General features: G+C 36.0%; 1 protein-coding gene across 4 annotated transcripts in view; it reads right to left on the reverse strand.

Annotated features, from left to right (window-relative positions):
- Nucleotides 1-16045, reverse strand: part of ARHGEF10 (Rho guanine nucleotide exchange factor 10) — a 187813-nt gene that overhangs the window by 34545 nt on the left and 137223 nt on the right. For all 4 annotated transcript variants that reach the window (XM_037812662.1, XM_037812661.1, XM_037812660.1 and 1 more), the window contains 7 exons: nucleotides 9945-10060; nucleotides 9415-9542; nucleotides 9137-9237; nucleotides 7506-7627; nucleotides 6346-6432; nucleotides 4507-4730; nucleotides 3694-3851 (listed from right to left, as the gene is read on the reverse strand). In XM_037812662.1, coding sequence (XP_037668590.1) covers nucleotides 3694-3851; nucleotides 4507-4730; nucleotides 6346-6432; nucleotides 7506-7627; nucleotides 9137-9237; nucleotides 9415-9542; nucleotides 9945-10060 — 936 coding nt within the window. The remainder of the gene's footprint in view (nucleotides 1-3693; nucleotides 3852-4506; nucleotides 4731-6345; nucleotides 6433-7505; nucleotides 7628-9136; nucleotides 9238-9414; nucleotides 9543-9944; nucleotides 10061-16045) is intronic.

Consider the following 16045-nt stretch of genomic DNA (forward strand, 5'->3'; position numbering starts at 1 on the left):
AACAAGGAATAAGAAAATGACTATAACCGTATATATGGAAGACGTTTCCTTTTAAAGAGGAAGAATGTTCTAATTAAATAACTGGAAACTTCAATGATATGAATGATAATAATCCAATCTATGAAAACTGCATCAAGAAGTAAAAAAAATTTGAATATATTCATAGTACTGGAAGAAATGGATATACATATTCAAAATCAACTTTAGTAACATGCTAGACTAGACTGAAATTATGGTAATTTTAAGCTCTCAAATTATTAACAATTGACATTAAATTTAATCTTTACCACAGCACTAGAGAAAACAACTTAACAAAGTTGTGATACCAAAGTCTAACAAAGGAACCAGAAAAAACAAAACCACCCACAGAGGAATTTCAATTATAAATATTTGTATAAATCTAAAATAAATTTGTATTCAATTATAAACACAAATTAAATCTAGCACAATAGTGAAAAAATGGCTTCTGCAGCCAGAGTAATAATTCCTTCTGTGATATAAATCTGATCCTGTTGTTCCAGGGCTTTAAATGCATTAATGGCTCATCATTGCCTTAAGACAAACACTACCATCATCATCTGTCCCTGCTTATCTCCAGCACTTTAGACCCCTCAGAATGCACACCTTTTATTTCCTGGGAACTCCCCATAATTGCTCTTGCTTCAGGACTTTTGCACATTTATTCCCTTTGTCCAAAACTTTCTTCTACCATATTTGTCTGATCACCTTACACTCATCCTTCAGGACTCAGCTCAACTGCCACTTCCTTCAAAAAGTCTTCCCAAGTGCCATTTTAGCACCCTTAGTTTCCTTCGTCCTAGTTTACATTAAACTGTATTTTTATGGCATGTTTACTTGTCAGTTCTACCAGATCATGAGCAGTAAGACTCACATGCATGCCAGGGCCACCTAATCCAACTTTGGCCCACTGGATTGTCTCTCAGATTATAATTCATGGGCCTGAGCCTGGGAGGTCAGATGGAGCTGGAGCAGGTGGTCATCTTCCATCATGTGCATGGAGAATGAAAGGGAAGGCTGAACTGCAGAGCAGATGTAATGAATGAAGCAACACTTGAGAGAAGCAATGTAGAGACCCACATTGGAAAAACATGGGGAGTAACCCTGCTTCTCATGGGGGTGCCTGGTCGTAATTCCAGCCTTTGGCTTCCATGTACTTTACCATTCTGATAAATTTGCAGTTTTACTTATAAAACTTGAAATGTGTTATTTTCCTCCCTGGATAACCAAATAACATTAAAACACACAGAAAACAACCAGGAAACCAATGAATTTCTCCAGCCACAAAATAAGATATTTCATATAAAAAAGATAGTACTCTGGTGTTAGTATGAAGCATTAGGGATGTACATATAACCAGAAGAATGGGGAAAAAAGGTGGATTGGGAGGTTGGCAGAGATTGTAAGAATAGGCAAATAGAAATAAAGGACTGGAATATGAGAAGCCAGCACTGAGATATAAAAATCATCCATAGAGAACTGAAATGATGATGTTAAATGAAGAAAGTAAAGCCTACACAGGAAGCCAAAGGCCAAGGCCTCGGAACATAAGAAAAAAAGATAACAGTGAAGGAAACAGAAGAAATGGTCAGAGAAGTCAAAATAGAAAACAAGAGAACTGTTACAAAACCCAGGAAAAGCAGGAATCCACTGGGTCGGAGGAGAGAAAGACTGAATCCACCGGGTTGGATGAGAGAAAGAGTCAGTATAGCTAAGGAGTGAGAAAGGGAACATTACTTAACTATTTATTCCACAATTATTTGCTGAGCACCTACCTGCTATATGCCAGGCACTATTTCTGATACAAGAAATTGAGTGAGCAATAAGACAAAGTCCCCTTTCTCAGGAAGTTTACAGACAGCAAACAAGCATACAAGTGTCATGTTGAAAGGAAAACAGTTTGAAGCAGAAGAGCGGCTACGGCAGTGATCCAGGCAGGAGGTAGGGGCAGTTTAGACCCAGCTGTTAAATTCATAATGGAGCCGGGGAGATGACTGGGAACATACTTTGAAGCAGTGGACAAGAACTTGATGGTGGATGGGATGTGGCAGAAGGAAGAAGGGGAAATACAGACAGAAACCAAGAATAACTGCTTCCTCGATGGTATCACTGACTGAGCCGGGGAAGGACTGAGTGAAGAGCTGCTTTCAGTGGGGGAAAAAAGGATCCCATGTATTCCACTTTTAAAATGTTAGCACTGACATTCCTTTAAGATGTCCAAGTGGAGATGTTACAAAGGCAGCTGGAATGACAAGGAGCTAATAACAGAGGAGTATATGGGAAAAAATGTGCCTATTGCAAACTATGGACTATAGTTAACAGTGATATTTTAATACTTCATCAACAGTAACAAACATACTACACCAATACTAGGGGTTAATAATTGGGGGGCCTGAGGGGTATGAGAGGATTTGGGTTTTCTTTTTGATTTTTATTTCTTTTCTGGAGTAATGAAAATGTTCTAAAATTGATCCTAGGGTTGTATGCACAACTATGTGATGATACTGTGAGCCAGTGATTATGTACTTTGATGATTTGTATGGTTGTGAATATATCTCAATAAAACTGCATTAAAAAAAATGGCAGGGGGATATATGAGCTGAATTTGAAGAACAAGTCATGGCTAGATGTATGAATTTGGGAGTCAAGAGGTTGCAGGGATAGGGCTTGGTGAGCTCACTGAGTGAGAGACTGTGGCTAGGGAAGGAAGTGACAGGATCCCTGGCTTGAATCCTGGCCTTCCTGCATTTAGCCGCTGAGTGAGAGGGGAGCCAGGAAAGGAGACTTACCTAACGTTAGATTAAATTAGAAGGAAATCACTTTGAAACAAGAGTTTCCATAAAGAAGTCACAGTAAAGTCCATAAAAGAGGAGCTTATAAAATAAGCACAGCCTCCACAAATAATATATGTGTTCTGGAAGTCTGAGTGGAAAACAAAGAACAATGCTGGGCAGCAGTAGACCTCTACCTCAGAGGTTGTTGTAAGGATTAAATGAGATTAAATATAGAGAGCACACAGAACTGTGCTTGGTTCACAAAGAGTTAAACCAACCTGCCTAAGGGCAGACAGAGAAAAAAAAAAAGCTGAAGACCTGAGATATACTCTTGTTTGTATTACTGGAACCCAATATACTTTTTAGTTAAATTTGCAGCAAAAAGGAATGGAGAGAATGAAGGAGCCAGAGAAGAGGGGGATATGTAGGAGTAAGATGTCTGAGGTTGGGAGCAATAAGGGGTGTGTAGGTGAATGGCCAGAAGAATCTTCTTGGGGTAGCAAAGACTGGTAAAAGCAGTAATACACTGAGGTAAACACGAGCACCTTGAGTGAGCCTCGACTGGAAGATGTGCAATCTACCCCATCCAAGAAGAGAGAAGCGTACTGGCCTGGAGCGAGGGCAGGAGTGTATGGCAGAAGACTGGCCTTAAAACAGTCACTATGTGGATTGTGGAGAGGAGTAAGCTGGTGTTGGACTTTGAAATAACTTCATATATGTTCAATAGACAGCATTTTATCTTCACTTCATCTTTTTGAGGATAAAAAAGTTATATATATGCCTTTATCTATTTATATAGATGTAGGAAAGCTAGAAATAGAAAGCACATTGAAGAGGAAACTCCAACAGCGAAACAGTAATAAAGTCTGAGGCGTAGACTCTCTAGCATAATACGAATTACCTTCTGCTTTTGTGTAGACGGCGACATCTCCATTCACAAGGCCAGCATATAGATTCTGGGATGTACAAGCCAAGCTCATGACTGTAGATTTCTCAGGCGTGAAAAAGTGTTGAAGTCTCACTTTCTTTGAGCCTTGACTGCTTTTATAAATGGAAATGCTTTAAAAGAAAAATATAAACTAATAAACATATTTGCTTATATGTGTGCAAAAAGACTGAAAAGAACTAGGGTACCTAATTTATGAAAACGTATTTAACATTTCATTTTAATTCCTCCTCCTCCTTCTGTTCCTCCTCCCACTCCTAGATACACTTGGTTATATTTCAAAAACTGTTAACACTTTGATTTCTTTCTTTCATTTTAAAACAGAAATTCTGTGTTATAAAAAAACTAGTTCTTGGAACTTGGCATCAGGAAAAACATTTTAATTTTTTAAAACTGTGCCAATGTCCAATATGAATGTAATTAACGGAATATGGTTCTGTTATTTGGAAATACAGGGAATGATGTACTTTCAAAAGGATTATTAAAAATGAAACAGTTCAGTGGCAAATAACAAGGTAAAAGAAAACTCCTCCCCTTTAAATAGTAACCATTTCTCTTCAGGACTTTTCTAGAATAATTTCCATGGGCCTGATTCACTATTTATTTCAAAGGGCCCACAAATTTCCACATGTATCCCATAATTCCTACACATATTGTTTCCTGACATCAGATCGAATGACGCTTCCTATCATAGGCTCTGCGTTGTTTTACTTCCAATGAAACACAACTGGTGATAATTATTGGTAACAAAGCAAAATGGAACTCTACCTTCCTTCTTCTGTCCCTAAACAAATAGTCGGCACATCTGAAGCTCTTACAACCCCCGTTTCAGATTCAGAGACTGTGTTAGGCTCTTTCTGCTTCTCTTCTACTGGAATATAGACCATACAAAGGATGCGAGACTCCACATTGAAGCATTCGATAACTTTAGGGTTGGAATTTTGAAATGACACAATAGCTACTTGACCCATTTGATTGGTACAACTTCCGATCTGAATCAGGGAGTTAAGAGGAAAAACAAAAAAAACCTGAACATGTGGATGATGAGCAAACATTCTTTCACAATACACTTTTAAAGGCACTGACGTTTAAAAATAATGACAAGAGCACATTTTCATATGAGAAAAACCTTAGAAAAATCAATTTGCTAACAGTCCTTTTTCTTTTCAACATATTTAATTAGGTTACTTTTTCTTTTGCAATAATAAGAGTTTAGTTTTATTTTTAAGAAAGCCGCATCTATCGGTGCTTGAAAAATCACATACCTATTACTATAGAGTGGTAAAGGCCTATTCATATATGGTTCAGCCTTAAAAAAAGAGATTAATACCAATTTTACATAAGTCATCACTAATGTTTAACAGACCTTACCTAAAAAGCAAATATTTCAAAATAGAAAAAATTAATAAGAAAGGATCCACAAGTGGATCATTGGCATTTAACATATAATTTAGGGAGCTGTAGTATTTCTAAAACTGCTATTGCTGCAACAATATTTATAAAGTTCTTATTTGTTGAATCTTTACATCCAGAACACTGAACATAGTTTCCTGATTTAAACTTAAATTTGTTTTTTAAGTGGGAAAGTGTCTGTCTTGTTAACAGAAAACATGGGTTCATTTAGGGTGTACTGTTAACAGATTTTTTTTTTCTCCTTTCCACCAATTTTATAGATACAGTTACATTATTCTTATTTTATTATATTTTTTCCATATTATAAACATCCTGGTTTGGCACTCTTTCTGAAGAAGGATGCCAAATTGACAAGCCCTGATTCTGGCACATAGGAAACGGCAAGGAGTGATCAGGATTAGGAATTAAGCACCAACAATTACAGATCCCTTCCAGATTTTTTTTGGAAGAAAAAAAAATTCTTTTAAAAGTTAAAAACCTTGAGAGAATTAAGCCTATTCATTCATTAATAGCTTGGCATAAATGAATTATTAGGTAATCAAATTGTTCATTTTTTAGTAAAAGCTCAACTTGGGACACTGACCAAATAGGAGCTTTGGTGATGAGAAGGCAAGAGAAGTAAAAGTGGAGTACAAGATATTTTGGGGGAAAGCAAGTCAGGTTGACACTCTGGAAAGTAGCACCCATTGGGGAGGGTGTCTGAGGGGCTGAGAACACCAGGAGATGAAAGACTTTAAACTCTATGGTATACTGAATTTTCTCTGGTTTGTATGAGCCCGAAATGTCTACTGCAATTGCAGGATAATTTCAAATGCTGTATTTCATTTGGATCAAATTTATTTTAACTGTAAAATTTCCAGTGTAAAAAGCCAGCTATGTCTGGGAAAGAAGAAATCCCCAGGTGATTTAACTGCTAAAATTGAAGAAATATTGAAATTGGATAATTGCCTCTGGATGAATTTAATCTGGTAAAGTTTTAGATGAAAGAAAAAAAATAAAGAAAGATTTAAATTCCTAAGAACTCTATACCTTTCCCAAAAGTAATCAGCTCCCTTTAATAAGGATATTTGTTTTCATGTTTATAAATATAATCTGGGATATACTATCAACTAATGACAACATTCTACAGAATAATTCAAATCTTTGCTTCTAGTCACATTAACTATGGATTTTAAGCAAACAAAAATATCTTACCCACAGGAAACCATGCACCGTGGAAAAAGGATCTGGTTGACTGTCATTATTTAGGTAAGGTTCAGGATTATAAGTGGCACATTCAATCTAAAATGGAACAAAATTAAACACCCACATATAAAATGGGACTAGGAAGCTTCTAGACTACTTAATGTACCAAATGGATGACTTATACTTCTGACATATAACCAGAGAAATTTCAGGTAATTACCTATAAAAGATTAAAATAGGAAAAGTAAAATATGAAAGTATAAGTCTTAGAAATCAGCTTTTTAGAGGCAAACACTTCAGTAGTTTCAATCTTTAGTATTTTAGTCTTCAGAACTCCTAAAAACTAAGCTGAAAACAAATGCCATAGAACCTGACAGCTAGGAGGGCTGAAGCTCACTGGGCTAGAAGCAAGCAGAGTCCACAGAGATTGCACACTTCTCTCTTTCCTTTTTCCAGTTACAGCCACGCCTTCTCCCAGGGGCACATAATGTTAGCAAGGGCTCTGTGCCTTCCAAAGGGAGTGGCTTCTCCCTTTAGTAGTCATGGGAACTACTGGACAAGCCCAGTCTTCAAGTTTCAGTGTCTGCTACAGACCGGAAATGAGAAATAATATTGTTATTTATTTTTTGAAGAAAAAGAAATTATGTCATTGAAGTAATTGAAGGAACTGGGCTTATTGTGCTTGAATCCACAACACAGAGAACATTAATAATTTACCACCTTGGCAAAACTTTAGTAAAGAGTGTGCACAATACTTCAAGGAAAAAGGAGGCCTCTAATCATGATCCATTTTGGAAATTGACCACTTGCCAAGCAAAGGCACTCAGAATGGACAAATCTGAAACATGTGTCCTCCTTATTTAACTAATAACGCCTTGAATGCAGTGGAGCTGTTTTAATACTGCAGTGTCCTGCAGTGATTAAACCCCAGGCACCAGCTTCAAAGACAATGGCTTAACAGACAAGTTATTTTTTGGCTTTAAACTACAAGTCTTAAATTATTTCTAAATCAGTTACCTGTAGATAAAGTAACAACTATGGTTGACCTTGAAAGATAATGTTCAATTATGCCCCTTAATAGTAATCTCCTAAATAAATCAAATGAGATAATGAAGGTACAGTCTACATGTGGAGAGGTGAAATATTAAATGCAAATCACCACACTTTACCTTAAACTCCTGCTGCTTGGCCACCATCACCGGCATGTGTCGAACAAGGAGAGGATGTTTTTCTTTTTTAATTTGATTTCCATCATCTTCTACACAGAACCAACCCATGTGGTTCTCCTCTTCTGTAATTATATTCAAAGAGAAAATAAGCATGGACAGTATTCAACCTAAACTTAATAAAAATCTGCAAATTCAATAGGGTCCTGTAAGAAGAATAGTCTAACATTCTATTTTAAGATTGGAGAACTAAATATTTTGTTTCTGGAAAATGGTAAACTAAGGGTCTTGATCTTTTCTAAAAAAGACACAAGTATACATTCATTGCTTTATTTTAGAAATTACTATGGCCCCTATCTATGAGACCATCACATCTTCCTGTTTGCTCTTCCTGAATGTGCTTAAGCGAAATTTCACTGCGTAAACCACAAAGGTCTTTTTTTCTTTTCCTTTTTTTCCCAAAGCAATTGAAATGCTTAGATTCAAATACCAGAGATATAGCCAAAAAGTTTTTAACAGGTCTGATGCCATGGGATAAAAAAGTACAACAAAATGAAATATTTTTCTATCAAAGCAAATTGTCAATCTTAGTTTTGTACATCTAATTACTCTAAAGATAAAAAAAAAGCTTATTTTCAGGTTCAGCTTAACCTCTTGAGACAGTGGGCCATTTCCTCTGCTTCCTGAGTCGCTCTGAACCTAACTTGATAAACCACTAAATTATTCAGGAAGAGAAAAAGTAGCTCTGTGTACTTGTTTCCTCTTCAACTGAGCTCCGTCAAATTCAGAAGGCTTTCCATTTCATAATAAAAGTCCTCCTTTTCCCTCCATTAATCATAGTGCACTAGTGTAATGAGCCTTTTCTGTGACCGCCTATTTCTCTCCTACATTTTAGTTTCAGTTAACATTCAGGTCAATCTGCATCTGAAAGAGAATTTTTTCACACACGCAAAAGATATTCAGTGTATTCTGAATAATAGATGTGCGTATGTGTATATAAATTACATATATATGTGTGGTGTATTTATGTACATGTATGTATTTACATACTTTTTTTTGCAAAAAAGGTGAGGCTAGAAGGGACACAGGAACAAGAAAATATTTATAAAGTCATATCCACCTAGGGTAGAATGATATGATTTATTTTTAGTGCTGGAAGGACTAAAAACTAGATAATTTGGTCCACTCCCTTTATTTTATTTAACAAGTGAAGGAATGAGGAACCAGAGTGCTCAGATGAAACATGACTTTCCTGGTATTTGGAGACACCCAGACTGGACCAAGGGCCTGGAACTCCTGACTCACAGACCAGGAGGGGAAAAGGGCTATCGCTTATATTGAACAATATCAATTGATACTAGTGTTTATTACAATAAAAGCCATTGCTTCTTTTCTGCAACTCCTGAATTATCATATAAACTTAAGAGTTGCGTTTGCTGGGGTTAATTTTAACTTTTTAAAAACATTCTTCAGGTTAATGGATAAATCTATTATTTAGTTTACTTCTCAACCATGATTTTATCCTCTTATGTATATATTTCATCATAGCATAGAAAACTCTCTAGAGGAATATAAAATATACATTGTCTCTTATTTGAACATGGCCCATTTATCTTAAATCAACTAAATCTTACCAAGGGCAAGCTTAGCCATCTGTAAGTTGTTGATCCAAGACTGCTTGATGGCAGGGGTAAATGTATTAAACACAGCTGTAAAGAAAGTGGGTCGCCCAGACCTGCCAGAAATAATAGAAAAGCAATCATTTTATAAAATGTGCTCCATCATATGAAATTAAATGACATGTTTTCCCTGCCCAATATAATCACCAAACAAAGAAAATATACAAAATCACGACAAAGAATCATTTTCTCAGCACTGGCCAAGAAGGTTTCATTTTAAAGTTACTACTGACTTGTCTTGCTTCCCTGGAAGCTGTAACTGAATTCTACAGCAATCAGCAGCTCTGATTTCATCTTCTTTCTTCAAAATAAGTCTTTGTAAGCCTGAAGTCCAATCATGGGCTACTGACTGGTTTAAGTTCTACAAAGAAAACACACATATTTTTAAAATACATTTTAAAAAGTGGTAATAAAATAGGACCACCCAAGGGAGAGAAGAAGCCAAGTTGTATGAAAAATTCAGGGAGAACAAATAATGCTCCTATCTGAATAGGAAAAACAGAATCCCTGGGAATCAGGTCGCACTGTGTTATGGCTCACACATTTCTAAGATAGAACTGATATTCAAGTCTCCTTGCAAAAAGAAGAAAAGTTACACCTAAATAGTGTCACCTTATTCAAAGTAAGAGAAAATATATAATCAGATCAATTCGTAAAGCTAAAATAGGAATTCTCACTTCTGGTATAACTTAGCGATAAATCAAAACCTTACAGTGATTTGAAATAAAAATGAAATTTTATATCAAATTGCTTTGATTGTTACCTGATAGTTTCCTTTAAGGTTTCCTATTAGTTGAGCGATTTGACCAATTACATTCAAGTCATACAACAAGTTTTGTAAATCTTGATACAGTTGTCCTGGCCCCATGTAAACTTTGTCTACAAAATAAGCACACCGAAAGAGTACAAATCTAAATCCATGTTCATTCCAACACTTAAGGGAAGGAAACACTAAAAGCAACTCTTGTCAATTAAAAAGGGGGAGGGGCACTCAGAATTTCTAAAAAGTGGATATTTTCAAGCATTTAGTATTTTTCCTTATTACTTTCTATTTTAAAATAATTTTAGATGCATAGAAAAGTTGCACAAATAGTACAAAGAGTCCCTGTATGCCCTTCACCCACCTTCCCCTAATGTTAAAATCTTACAAAAACATAGTATAATGATAGACACCAGGAAATTTATATTGCCACCCCACTCTTAACCACTTTGTCCAAATTTCACCAGTTTTCCCACTCATGCCATTTTTTTTTCGGTCCAGGGTCCCACAGCGCATTTAGGTGTCACCTCTACTTAAGTCTCTTCCAATCTGGGATAGTTCCTCAGTCTTTTTTTGGCTGTCATGACTTTGACATTTTTGAAGAATACTGGTGAGTTATTTTATAGAATGCATCACAATTTGGATTTGACTGATGTTTTCTCCCTTTTAGAACTTTTGAAACATAGTTGATGTGATTACTATTAGCAGGGGTATCTGGAAATGACATTTAAGCTGAAGAACCAAATTCCTAATAACTGGGTGATTCAGCATCAAAAGAGTTCCTCAGTGAACTTCCTCTGAGATTTAAAAAAGAAAAAAAAAAAAAAAAAAGAATACAAGTGGTTTGTCTGTAATGATTTGCCTTAGTGGGAATTAATGTATGCCCTGAGGTCTAAGTGCCCACATAACAAAGCAGCTTCCACCACTTCTTGACTGTTAACTGTATGCTACAGTTGGCAATTTTCAAATATTTTCCCATTTGATCCCCACAACAGGATTATTAGCAGAGAGATATATTCTCTATCTCCCCATTTTACTGATGATGAAACTGCCTAAGGTCACACACTTATAAATAGGATTTGAACTCAAAATTAAGTTCAAGGCCCATGCCTTTAGCCAATATGCCAATAATATCCTGCCTTCTTTTCTACTTTCCATATAAATAATGTGCTTAAGGTCACCCAGCCAGTAAGGGAAGGAGCCTGAATTCAAACCCTGGTACAAAAGGAGATTCATTTGGGTGAATAAAGTAACAAGTTTCTTGAAATTTGCCGTTTATCAGGGTAGGCTTTGCATGCATGCTTTGCAGGCGAGGGTCCTTGAGCTTAGAAAGACCTCACGCTTGGTGGAATGCTCTATTACCGATGTCTTGAAATTGTTAATAATTTTGGAACAAGGGGCCCTGCATTTTTATTTTGCACTGGGTTCATCTTTCAGTATGTGTGTGTATATATATAGGGTATACTGATATTACATGTTTATATTAAAACAGAAAGATATGTATTTCAGATATATATCTGAAAATACTCGCCGGTTAACTAAAGAGTACCATTTTATGTTAATGACATAATTACATGGATATTTATGCACATGGGAGGGCTGATTTTTTATTATCTATCTAGACAGATTCCATGACTGAATGCACTTCAAGTATTTTCATGACATTTCAACAAAAAAAGGCAAAACTATTCCAATGGTTATATATACCAACCTTAATTTTCCTTAACAGTATGTTTATAATTAAGATTTTTTACCATTAACATACATATTTCTTTTCATTTATAAACTTCTGATGACAAACCAAATAAACACAACCTTGTGACAAAATTATAATTTCATTTATTAATTAACCTTCATTTTATTAATTTGTCTACATCTGTTTTTTATGTTATTTTAAAAATGATCACATGTAAGAATTGATCCTGTTATTTTTGGTGTACAGTACTATGAATTTTAACACATTGTACAAATTTGTATAACTGCCCCCACAATAGGCATATAGAATTGTTCCATCATTCCAGAAATATTTCCTTGTGCTATCCCTGGCATCCACTTGTCTGTTCTCCATCACTATAAATTTTATTTTTACAAGAATATTGTATAAATGGAATTGTACAATATTCCACAACTATGTTTAACACATAAATAGTAAATTTATTATTTGCATTTGCATTCAATTGATTTGACATTTGTTAGAAGAAATTCCTTAGTTTTGGAGGACAAATGCATAACTTGGACCACAAAAATTTTAATCCTTCCATTATTAACATCATAAGCAAAACATTATACAATTATACATAAACATAAGGAAAATATGACTCCATCACTAGCTCTGTTGAAAGACATTGTCTTAAGTTTTTCATGATTCATCTTTGAAATATGATGTGAACAAGTCAGAGAGGATGCCAATATTTTGGCAACTGTTTCTAAATCGAGTATGCCAAGAATCTGACATTTGTGCCTTGAATTTGGAAAGCAACTATTTCTTCCTCCTACTAAACTTCTCTGTGAGTAAGCCACATGTTATAATAGAGAACACTTCTACATTAAACAAGTTTCTAAGGCGATACAGACCCTTCACTGGAAAGTTAAGTTAGAAACTTATTCAGTGGTGATGTCGTACTTTACTAAATCAGGAAATTTCACCATTATGTAACAGATGATATACACTATAAATGCAAGGGACTATTAATTACATCATCCATTGTCCTTCCAGAGCCCTACTATCCTCTTTTAGGTTTTTCCTATACTTAGCCCACTACTGGTCTGGCCTGTACTTCATACTTTAATCCCCTCTTTTCCCCTGAAACTTATCCTGCCATGTTTCTAAGGAATCTTCTTATTTTTCCTTGTCAGGTAAGAAATGAATAGCTTCCCATTTGCCTAACCAGAAAGGATGAGTTGGGTGATGTTTTAAATAAGGGAAACTTGGAGTTTCCTAGATCTTCAAATAGAAGTGATTGCAAAATTTCAGATGGCTGCTGCTTCTGATCAAGTTAGAAGCCCTTCATGAAATAATCAGTTGGGCCATGATAATTAAGCTAGTTTTTACCCATGAAATTTATCAGTTTTTAGTCTTATCCAAATGATCTAAGTTTGGGGGAGAAATTAGGCAAATGGTTAGCATATAAAAAAAATTGAAAGATATCTGATTATTCCCAATGGCTAACTGAATAAACGGTGAATTCAAAAACACTTCAGCAATAACACTTGGGATGAACAGTGGAATAATTAGGAAGTTCCCTTTTGCCAATAAGGAGGAATGATTTAAAGTCATGGCAATATTTCCTGGCATATCTGATACAGAATACTGACATATTTCTTTTTAAATTAACTTTATTTATCAAATAAAAAAGCATTTCTAAACAAAACAAAGCAAAGCAAGAGGAAAAACAAATATCCTGAAATAACTTCATTCCTTCCAGTATTTCCTATTGGACTTATATTTCTATAATTAAACAACTTTTTAATGAACAAGTATTTTTAATGTCTCCTATAGTGGCATTTTATTTATTTCTGGCAAGAAATAAAAAGGAAAGTTCAGAAAAAGCCAGTGGAAGTAATATGCCTGATATTGTAAAAGCCAAAAGCAGAATTGGAGAGCAAGGAAAAAAAAAAAGACTCATCTCATTTTACAATCCTTCTGAATCTCCAAGGATGAGCCGTGGAGGTGGGGCAGATGGTCCCATGGCATAAAAAGGAGAATGGCTCAGACACCTCAACCCTAACTCTGCTTTCAGAGTCCCACTCCCCTCTACCATATTCTAGGAGAAGATTCTTAAAATCTTCAGGAACCTTATTCCCAAAAGTCTACTAAAAAGATGAAGCCAATTGCCTTTTGCAATTTAAGGTTGAATGGCCTTGTAGCCACTGTTTTGAGTATGTGCCAGGCAGAATTTTCTAACTAGAGGGAGAGTAAGGTGGTAGATAAGGTTTCCACAGCTAAGGAAAATAACTGTATGCTATAGCTAGGAATAGGAAAAGGGAACAAAGCTGAGAATTAGCCTGAGGGGCCCCAAGTCCTCAAGGACAGGCAGTGGAAGAGGAAATATATAACAGGTCAGAGTAGAAACTACTGTCAGATAATGAATGAGTCAGCTTAGCAATGGTAATGGATAGAAGAGGTTCTTCAACAGGTAGACCTTTAGGAGATGGTGTGAGAACGATGAACTGGTGTGAATGACAAGAAATTGGAGGAATTAAGACTAAGGGCACTTTTCATAGAAGTTTAGAGTAATTTTCTCAGGAAGCTATGTGAAATGAAGAAACAGACAGCCTTTCTTACTTGCCCCCTAGTTCTATCATCTCCTGCTGTTGCTGCTTTAGAAGAAAGGAAGGAGCGAAGAGCAATAGCTGTGCTTTTACCCTGAAGTGCATTTTCCCCACCCCCACCGCCAATCAGTCCTCTCTTATATCTCATCTGGGATTAAAAAAAAAAAATGCTATCAATGATATCAAACTATTATGGGAAGGATGAAGAATACTTTTTTCCCAGTGTTCTAGTTTGCTAATGCTGCGGTATGCAAAACACCAGAGATGGATAGGCTTTTATAAAATGGGGGTTTATTTCACTACACAGTTACAGTCTTAAGGCCACAAAACGTCCAAGGTAACACATCAGTAATCGGGTACCTTCACTGGAGATGGCCAATGGCGTCTGGAAAACCTCTCTTAGCTGGGAAGGCACATGGCTGGCGTCTGCTCCAAAGTTCTGGTTTCAAAATGGCTTTCTCCCGGGATGTTCCTCTCTAGCAAGCTTGCTCCTCTTAAAAACGTCACTCATAGCTGCACTCCGTTCAGTCTCTTTGAGTCAGCACGTTCATATGGCTCCACTGATCAAGGCCCACCCTGAATGGGTGGGGCCACACCTCCATGGGAGTATCCCACCAGAGCCACCACCCACAGCTGGGTGGGGCACATCTCCATGCAAACAACCTAATTCAAACATTCCAACTTAATCCCCACTATTCTGTCTGCCCCACAAGATTGCATCAAAGAATATGGCTTTTTCTGGGGGACATAATACATTCAAACCGGCACACCCAGTGAGTTAGAGAATTGTCTAAATTGACACTAAAAGGGCTTTTATCTAACATATGAAACTATGCCAAAGTTTTATATTTGTGCTTGAGCATCAGATATGGTTTATAAGGAGCATATGTGGGACACAGACTAACCAGCATAGCAACATATGATATTCCTAATGAACAAAGACAATACATACTAAAAAAAAGAGTATCTCAACTCAAATTTTATAAAATAATAACAGACCCCAATCAGATCAAGATGGTGGAGGTGCTCCAGAGTTCTGTACCCTGACAGCAGCTTTGAACAACCAGCAAAAACTTCTTTCTCAAAGCTCCAGCAAACAGTTAAAGGATTGCCTAACAGGGTGAGCGCCGAACTAAGAAAAAGGCAACATAAAAACAGTAGGATCTCCTGGCACCCTTGTTGACCAAAGTTCATTCATTCTGAGAAACATCCATCGACAACAATTCTGTGATTACAATGTTAAAATAATTTGAAATTTTCCTGCTGTGATTTCCCTGCTATCCTTAAAAGTACCCTTGGGGGGTTCAATAAATCAGTAAGACATACAGATTATCTAGAGTGTCTATATTTGTTTCTCCAGGACATTAAACAATTTGGCAGTATATTAATTCAATTTATTATTTGTTTTAACACATTCGTACTATCTTGAAGATATGTTCATTCTTATTCAATACATTATTAAAGTTACGTTATCTACTCTTAAAAAAATAACAAAAACAGAGCAGTGTTTTTCAAACATTACTTTGAGTTTAAGGAAAGAATTTTTCCACTCAAAATTTAAAATACATATTTATGTTTTTTACAACAAAAGATCTGCAAATCAAATTTTTTGCTACAGCTGATTTCTAGCCATCAAGTTATGTATTTCTAGCATTTTAAATTATGTGAGTGAAGTTCTTCATTGCTGTAGTGACACACAATTGCTTCATTTATGCAAAAGGGCCTCCCAATTCTTTCTCACACATACTGCTACTGTTTCCATGGATATCCCTGCAATTTGTTCGAAAATTCAGTGTTTTGTAAGCTAAATGGAATCTTGTGTAGCAAACAAG

The sequence above is a fragment of the Choloepus didactylus genome, chromosome 20 (assembly GCF_015220235.1).
Source record: "Choloepus didactylus isolate mChoDid1 chromosome 20, mChoDid1.pri, whole genome shotgun sequence".
Classification (NCBI taxonomy): domain Eukaryota; kingdom Metazoa; phylum Chordata; class Mammalia; order Pilosa; family Megalonychidae; genus Choloepus; species Choloepus didactylus.